General features: G+C 46.8%; 1 protein-coding gene across 1 annotated transcript; it reads left to right on the top strand.

Annotated features, from left to right (window-relative positions):
- Positions 1–2477: 2477 nt before the first annotated feature.
- On the top strand, positions 2478–4004 carry PHALS_01386 (uncharacterized protein; the record flags this gene model as incomplete). Its single annotated transcript, XM_024715762.1, has 1 exon — positions 2478–4004. The coding sequence occupies one exon, from the start codon at positions 2478–2480 to the stop codon at positions 4002–4004; it is 1527 nt and encodes a 508-aa protein (XP_024581428.1).
- Between the last annotated feature and the right edge of the window lie 5635 nt (positions 4005–9639).

The raw sequence follows: 9639 nt of genomic DNA, 5'->3' as shown, positions 1-9639 counted from the left end.
GCGGGGGTTCTCTCTGGGCCTCGGGGGGGGGGCTCGGTTCAGGTGCATATTCTAGGAGCTAGGTGCAGGGAAAATGCCTTGGTCCTAATACATCATTTGCTATTTCACCATCCAGATTTCAAAAGGTTGCAGACTGTGCTATTTTGTGGTTGCAAGGGGTTAAAATACACTTCAAACGTCATCGACTATTTTTCCTCCCTCTTTTTAGTAGATACTGCTGCAGACTCAACGCACTTACCAGCAAGATTAACGGACCCACCAAGGGTAATATATCGATGGAGTCATTGCTCATACCGTCAAGCGTGTACCAGACTATCATCCGCTGCGATGATGGCAGGAACACAACGACGGGGAGAATATGACAGAGAACAGAATGTTGAGTCTGCGACGGACCTGCGTTTGGCTTTTAACCTGTCTGTGTCTCGCTAAACCCTTAAGACCCAGATTCTTCATAAATATAAGTTTCAGTTTTTGTGTCGAGACTGTTTAGACCCTAAGCTAAATAACCCAGCCTCCGCACCATGTGGCAAATGATAAGATTAATTCCACACTTAATGAAAAATAAGCAGATGCCCTGAAACTTTGTTTGTTTTAATCAAAAATGAAATGCTCAAAAAGGCTGAAAGTTATCATTTCCCCAAACGAAGCGTGCACAAACGGGAGGCTCAAAGAACAACCGCGAAGACTATATTGTCTCGCTTGGGAGTGGTATGCAGCGGACAATGTGCCACGGGGGATGGACTTATTGATTCATAAGTCTATTACATGTTAAATTTGTTGTTGGCCTATAGTCGACCGTGGTACTGTTTTTAAGGGAGTATGTATAAAAAGTCGAGCGAAATGGGCTCGTACAGCTCTAAGTAGGAACTCTTGCGTCGGTTAGCGAGAGGCAATATCCGACTCTCGACTGACCCACAACACAAGCGTTGATAAATATTGTAATATTGCAATTAAAGCAGCAAGCATGTTCGATTCTTTGAGCACAAGATCTCCATCTGCTACGAAATCAGCGCTACATGCCATCATTGCGACATCACGAAAGCGGTTAAGTACCGTTATCTTCAAAGAAGATTTTGCATCGGCTGCGCCAGTCTTCACATTCGAATATTTTCGAATGTCGTTGCATCGTTGTGTCTGAAGACTTGTCGTATCTGGCAAAGCTCAGCGATTCACTGTCATCATTTTTTTCGCTAGTGCGCTAGAGCGGATTTTTAAATTCATGGGTTGTGTGGGTTCCTCAAATCAAGCCAGCTTAAAGTGCTGCATTGCCATGATGTGCTACTGCTGGTACTGATGGACAACCACACTACAATTGCAGCCAGTCACTTCAATGAAGCTGAATGTTCAAGGGTTATGTGATCAATATAAACAAACGACAGCAGCACCGTATCCGAGAAGCATCGAGGCGGTAAGATAGGCAACTAAGGAGAGGTACAACTAGGCAAGTGTTCAGAGCCGAGCACAATTTAAACTTTCAAAAAAATTTGGAAGAATTCGTGTATCCTAATTTGTTGTAGTTTCATTTTGATTGGATACCATCTGGCAGAATATTTCTGACGAGAATACTTGTATCATTCCAAGCGGCATTGGTAAGGCACATTTGTACAAACCCAATGTCAACTTCGTCAGGTATATCACAATGTGTACTTCCTCCTTGCTGACCTATGTGACGCGCTGATGACCAACTGAAAAGGCCATGGTAATGGCGGCTTCTAAGCATAACCAAAGTAGAGCCAGTAGGTATCTAGAGGATGCATCAGAGTGGACAACACAAATTTGCCACAGTATTACCATCAAGAGTAGTCGTAGTGTCGTCACACAGCTTATCCCACAGCTCATGCTTGGATCAGAGATGTGAAAGCAGCGCATTATTTCCTGTAGGATACTAAATATGGACAAGCTGCATATAATCGATTGGAAAAGAGCGATATACTCTGATCTGCGATTTTCTCTCACAATTAAACGCTTTTTTTAATAGCAGTCCACTTCTCACAAAACTTAGCTCTGATACAATGTAAAAAAGCCACTTTAGCCTTTAATATATCATAAAACATTCAAATTGGTTTTATTAAATGATTTGCAAAAGAAATGCATCCTAATCTCGTAGATCTATGTGTCCTCGTAATGTCCTTATTGATGTGTATCTGGCATCGCGGTTTGGCATAATTTAGCGGCTAAGTAATCTACATGAAAAGCTAGCGTTACAACCGAATGAATAGAAAGAGAGTATCCAGATCATGTAAAAGCTGGTCGCAAATCAATAGAGAGTCGTCCCAATCCGCATAGTCTTCAAGAGGCTCAGCATTTCTATATAGATACGGGTGCATCGCCATGTGCTTTCTTGTCCCATCCGGAGATACGATCCGTTTCTAGGATTGTTGTCCATGCATATGTTTTAGCTATTATTTGATGGTGATTCAGGTCTAAATGAAATAGAAGTGAGCCCATACCGCATAGTCTTCAGGTATGCGGCAAGGATGTGCTTTCTCGCAACCCCATCTGAAGCGGCGATCAGTATCTGGATAAAGAGCAATTGCCCTTCCTCCATCTGGTTATCTTGTCCGATAGAGGTGACCCCCAATGATCGGTTTCTTGCGATTCCGAAGCCTCACAATCGAATAATCGTCAAACTTAGCAAACACCAACTCAACTCAGAATCTCGACAGCATCCAGCATTCATTATGCGTCACCAATCGTTCCTCACGCTACTGGCTACCGTCACGCTGCACGCAAGCGGAATTGCATCCCATGGAGCTAATTTGGCTTCTTCCAGCGTTCCACTGGAGCGTCCTCTGACTGAACTGTTCGATTCAGTTGGTAAGAGGCATCTGAAAGCTGAAGACGATAACGAATCGATGGATAGCGAAGAAAGGATTGTAAAGACTGAAGCTGAAGCAGCAGTATTTACGACTGCGGCAAAGGACTTGAATCTTCAACATAGTGAAAACATATTACCCCGAGCTGTAGAAGAATTCGGTGCGAAAGTCGAAAGTGTAGAAGAGGCTCTGAAAAACATGGAAACCAAAGCCCACCAAGTCCCAAAAAACGTTGAAGCATCGGGTGAAGCCAAGTCATCACCACCTCTCAAAGCGCCGAAAAATGATGACGCTGAAGTAACGGGAGAGGTCAGACCGCCATCACCTTTCAGATCGCCGGATGAGATCAAGGCGGACGCAAAGGCCAAAACAACGGAAGGCGAAAGTGTTCCTGAAAAATTCAAGACTTCAGGAACGGCCAAAGCCATCAAAGGCGAAGAAGCAGTCGAACATCCGTCAGCTATGAGGCGTGTTATCAACTGGTTAAAGGACTTCATCAACAGAATTATTGGTATATTCCGTTGGAAGAAATCACAGCCAGAATCAACACCTTCTACAAAAGAGATCTCCGAGATACCTTCTTTCCCTAAAAGCATTCCGAAAGACACCACGGATATTAAGATGACTGAAAGCATCAAGACGACAACATCAGAGAAAAAAGCTGAAGGAACTGCTGAAGGCTCCCCATCAGTGGCCACGGGTGAAACTATCAATCCGACAACATCAGAAACAAAATCTCGAGGAACATCCGAAGACACGCCTGCTGTTTCAAGTACTGTGATTGCGGGCGAAAACGTCAATCCAAAGGATCAGAAACTGAAAGCAGAGCCTACACCTGGTGAGTCAACCGTGGTGGGAACAACTGAGACGTTAGTCCATCCGCCTGCTCCCAAGCAACCATCCTCAGGCACAAATGAGGGCGCCGGACACGTTGGTAATTCTGAAGCCAACACAAATTCGGGGACTCTTCATTCCCCGAAGAAAACTGATGCTGAAGCCAACACGAATTCCGAGACTTTTCATTCCTCTACCAGTATTGCATTCCCGAATACTGATGCCGAAGCCAACACAAATTCGGAGACTATTCGAGCCTTTTCCAAAGGACCATCCCAGAAGCGTCCTGATACTGACCATGTATCATCCTCGTCTCCCAAAAACCCATCTCGCATGTTGGAAATGCGCACTTGACTGAGTATTCAGGTGTGACTGAAGTAAAACTAGGACGAGTAGCTTTAGATACTTTTAGAATTATCGGAATGATCAGCTTAGGTCAACATGGTAAGACAGTCGGCTAGTCTACTCAGCTTCAGTTATTTCAGGTCTCATAATTTCAATGCGATAATTTTGACTTTGCATGCAGATTTTTAGTATGTTACCTTTTATTACACTGGATTCAGATTCCAAACCGGACAAGCTGCAGCCTATTCACATGGTACTCGAAACTTTTTCTTTACTCCTTGCACAATGAATAAGTACTAAGCGAAGATTGTATGCATCTTTCATTCCCTAGAATAGTATTTGGTGAATCCACTGCCTCGCACATTAAAGCCAATATTTATCTTTATATTTATGCGTAGCCATCCGGTGGTCCATCCCCTGATAGAAGGATTCACCTTTTGTCATGGGCCTTTTACTAGTGCTCAGATGGTAGTACAAGGCGAGGCTGCTAGAAGTTCCCGTGACCAACCCTTCGTGATCGCGCTGTTTCAATGCGCAGCGCAAACCGTGGAATCTGCACATATGATCAAGTTTATGCCTCAATCTAGACACGCTTTGACTACCTCAAACTATTGGCCATCCAAAAATGTTTACAGTAATCAGAACAGAAACGGTTTGAGCGAGTTAAACTTCTGCACCCTTTATTGCTCCTAGGTAAAGCTCTCATGCTTCCAATTATCAGCGCTGATATCTGCTTTTGGACTTCCGCCATTTCTTGCTCATCACGTTAATGCAGACATATTATTGTGGGAATTCAAAGCTAGAATAGCGACAGCCAAGCTTTGACGAGTTGCAAAATTCTAAAGATTGATTAGCAGATACAATCTGTCGACTTTAGAATACCGACATTGCCTTCTTTTGCAATCAATGTCATGCGATATCGGATTAAATCCTTTCGCAGCTGTCGCCTGACCTTGCGAGCGTACCTACACCTTTCACACAATGTGCTTTGCCTTTGGAACGCTATATCCCCAAATAAGCGAAGGGTTGTTCTGCTCAAATTCATGATTTAGCATGGATCTGTATGCGAACGAATCATCTTCACATTGCATTCTTTTTACTCCAGACCCTGTTTGAAATTTGTTTAAGCCAATCCTACTTCAGACCTAAGTTTCTTAAATGATGAGAGACACAATAGCATATTTGAGTGATCGCAAAGCAGACAAGTCGCGATGGGATCACCATTCTTCGAACTTTTAGCAATCAACACGCTTTCTGAAAGTAGCCAGAGAACATTCTCTGGATAAGATTTTAGCTGGCAGTTACTGGGTACGTACTGATTAATGTGAACGCATATTACTTCGGAGATATTGGAAATCCAAAAAGGACCGCACGTCAGAAGATGACAAAGTTGTATTGTCAGAGATTATAATGTATTTAAATCGGTCTAAGTGATATACATCACATGTATACCTTTGTAAAGGCAGAGTTTACTAGACACATTGATACGGTGGAGGCTACCAAGTCTGCATCTTTAAGGAGCACCCTCTGCGGAGTCCAAGAGTCGAAGCATTCGCATGCAGAATACACGGCAATACAATTGAAATTGCAAGCCCATCTCGCTCAGATTGAGTCCCAGTTCTTAGAGCTGAGCCAAATTGACAACGGCATTTTGAGGCAAGGATTTAGGTCGCCCTGCGCCTACAAGGACGTGGCGATCCCCCAAGAGGCATTTGTCGTCAGCCCTTGCGTGGGAGCCCGATTATCAATCGAGGGCAAATGACGCGCGCAAGACGCAGTCGTTTTGTACGACCGCAAAGAGAGAGCGCAGAGCTGCTCAGCAGCTATTAGATTGTTGGCAGCTGAGATACACTTCATCCGTTTATCCGCTCTAGACAACGGGTTCTCCTTCCTCCTCAACATTGCTAAGTCGCGTCTGACGCGCTCACGAAATCTCCACTTCCAGCATCCTGACCAGTCCTTGCGGCACGAGAGCTGTTTTTTGCATTGACTATGACGCCCATCGCTTTCTAAAAAGGACAGTGTCGACTGCGTCCATGACGCCACCGTCGACGACGGATGATTCCTCCCGACGCAAGCCGCTCATGGTGAGCAATAAGACCTTTGAGGTTAGAATGGAGAGAATATCCTGCTCAGGGTAAGAGATGCCGAAATAGCTATGGCAATCGTCATGTTTCAGAACGAGCAACAGCGCGTGGCGCTAGCTATCACCAAGCTCGGAGCCCAAGCGCGAGAATGGGCACTAACGTGCGGTGTTGCGGCCGAAGCGGCAGTCCTTTCCTGAAAGAAGATGAAGCGTCAGCTTTTGCGAATATTCTCACCGCCTAGCCAGGCATACCGCGTGCAATCGCGTTTTCTTGCGGCCAGACAAGGCAAGATAAGTTGGTGGATTTTTTTCAATCATTGCCGGGATGGCAGCTGATCCTCTCCTTGAGGCGGTCACAGTGACAGTATATACGGAAGGCCTCCGCACTGGTGTGGACAGAATAAAAGTCTTCCGTGTGCACTCATCGTCTTTTGATGAAGCGAGAAATGTGGCATTGAATGCCGAATTAAACTTTAAGTCGGTATGACTTGGTTGAAATGCACACCCTCAGAGTTCGTCAAGCGGGCCTGAGCCAATGGATCTCGGCTATGCTGAGCGAGAGGAAGAGAGCTCCGAGTTACCGACAGCGTTTGAACAACCGACGGTGTTTTGTCTGTGGAGACACCTGTCACCTTCGGACTGGTTGTCCCCTGCACAAGTCGCGTAAAGGTTCGTCAAACCAACGTCCCGCTTCTAACTAGTCTGGTTTGACGCGGGAAAACGAGAACACCCAGTAGGCGCGGGGTGCCATACTGGGGAAGAACTGAGTTCTGTTGAGCCTCAAGGAGGTAGAAGGCAGCAGAGCTCGGCCCCGAAGAGCTCTGTGCTCTAAACCACGGAACTGTATGCAATTCGGGCTTGCTGGTCGTAAAAGCAATCGTGAAGGGCTTTGAGAATCCATGGAAGATCCTTATCGATTCAGGGAAGTTGGACAATTATCTTCGGCACTCCACGATCGAAGGAAGTCAGCTGTATAATGAGGCGCTGAAAGCACGGTTAAGTGACATCGTCGCTGTTTGCTTAGCGACGGAGACTTGCGTCAGTGTGCCCCGAGGGTCCTCGAGGACTTTTTTGTCAAATTTTGTGTTTTTAATATCGTGCAAAGCCGATTAGTCTTTTACTTGGGAGTAAGGTAGACTTTATCCTTGGTATGGCATGGTTGGAACAGCATGCATCATGGAAAGATTGGAGGTCGAAGACCTTGGGTGCTACGCCCACGTCTCCTGGTAATAATTTTGCGATTCATGAACCCACCACTGCTATGAAGCCGAAGCACTATTGGCGCGGGTACTGGACCAGGACGGTGCTGGATATCGAAGTATTCGAGCTGTCAAACACCGAAGGTGAATTGGGCAACAGTCCCGAGCATGGCTTGCGGGCTGAACGTGGAGTAGCACGTAACCTACTGAGCACTGCTCATGTATCGAAGCAGTTGCTGCATACCTATAGTGGCATGCCTGGCCAAGGGCGAGGCCTCAGTTATGCAGGTGGAGTGGCACGTAGCCCACTGAGCAATGCCCACGTTACGAAACAGTTGTTGCAGGCCAGAGTGACTTGAACGGACGAAATATAAAATATCGAGGGCGAGGCCTCAGTGATGCACGTAATCCACAGAACACTGCTCACATTACGAAGCACTTGCTGCAGGCCAAGAGTGGCATGAGGTGGACGAAGTCCGAGGCATCGAGAGTGAGGCCCCAGTGATGTGCGTGGAGTGGCACGTAATCCACTGAGCACTGCTCACGTTTCGAAACAGGTGCTGCAAGCCAAGAATGGCATTGTTGGACGAGGTCAGAGGCATGTTGGGAAAGGCCCTTCTGACGCGCGTGAAGTGGCACATTATCCACTGGACGAAGACTGAGGAAATAGCAGCTTCATGTCGGATGTTGCTGATAACATCAAGGCCGCGATGGAGCACACTGGACGACGTCGAGTGCGTTTTTACAATCATTTTGATGAGACGTAAAACCTATATGAGCGAGACGGCAAAGCCGTATGATACCAGCAAGACGGAGGGCGTCGTCCCTAACCCAGGATGTGTCTACTGTAGACGATAGTGCACAGCTATATACCCTTGTCAACGGTATGACGGGAGAGGAAGACTGCGACGACACCATCGATTCTAACCCCTTGGTGGATGCTCTTCTTGAGCTGGTTGAGGTGTCCATCGAGTTGTTTGGCGGTGCCTTGAAGGCAGGCGATTTAGCCGAATTATTACGATATGACCAAACGAAATATTAAGTCGTCGTCGCTTCCTGTCGAAGCTGTCCCAAGAGGGTGCTGAACGCACGAAATAGATTGTCGATCCTGAAAAAATCCGTACTATCCCTTGAAAAAGGAGTATCAAGACGTCGTCTCCAAAGACCCACCGTCGGTCATACCTTCGGACCGAGGTGATTGACCTAGTTCCGGGAACCAAATACTGCGTAATACACCAATGGCCCCTGCCCAAAGAGCAGTGTGACGTCAATGACGTCTTTTTTGCGAAGAACGACGCAGGATTGGAGCGTGATAGCAATTCCCCCATTTGACACCTACGTTTTGTGTCCGGAAGCCGAACGGCAAGTGGCGTATCGCTCACGCTTACAATAAGCTGAACGCTACCACCATTCCGACACAGACACTGATTTCTAGAAAGGATGTTCTCCAGAACAATATTGTTGGCTGCACAAAGTACAGCGCACTCGACTTGGTCGATGGTTATTACCAATTACTCCTGAGAGCGAGAAATTTTTCGCTGACAGCGACGGGTACTCGAGCGGGATGCTCTGGGAGTGGCTGGTGATGCCCAAAAGGCTGTCAAAATGCACCGGCAACATCATATCGTCTTGTGACGCAATAGTACAAGCCCACCGGGCGTATGCACAAACATACTTCGGCGACATCTTCGTCGACAGTCGCGCGGGGCACGGACAAATGAGGGAAACCGCATCGTCTATTTGTGCGCGGTGCTCGATTGCATGCGCACGAAGCACGAATAAGCTGTATGCTAATGCAGATAAGTGCATCTTCGTGCGTGGAAGAAATCCTTTTTTGGGTTATTCATTGGGAAGCGTGGCCTTCGAGCGGACCCCGCTAAGGTCAAGACCATTGTGGACTGGGGAACCAAAAATATTTGTGCAAGTTGCTTTGCCTCGCGAACTACTTGCACAAGTATGGCGCAAATTATGCGGAAATGACACGGCCATTGTCGAATCTAGCTAAGAAGGATACGGAATGATGCTGGAACACCGAGCATCGGGAGGCTTTTGACAGGATCAAAGACAGTCTCCTTCATGCACCAGTACTGGCGTTTCCAGACCCCGATCGATCTTTTAGCGTCGACTGTGACGCTTCGGACTTTGCCATCGGCCGTGCACTACTGCAAGCAGACGCCAAGGGGCGAGATTGGGTGATCGCGTTCGAATCTCGACAGCTCAAAGCTGCAGAGAAGCAGTTCATGACAAGGAGCTACTTGCGATGAAGTATGCACTCTTCAAGTTCAGGGTCTACCTGCTCGGCTCTAAGCCGTTTGTGATCTAAACAGATCATGCGTCACACTACGCACTGCGACTCAGC

This window comes from Plasmopara halstedii, assembly GCF_900000015.1.
Source record: "Plasmopara halstedii genome assembly, contig: Scaffold_1548, whole genome shotgun sequence".
Taxonomy (NCBI): Eukaryota; Oomycota; class Peronosporomycetes; order Peronosporales; family Peronosporaceae; genus Plasmopara; species Plasmopara halstedii.
This window is presented reverse-complemented; position numbering and strand designations above follow the sequence as displayed.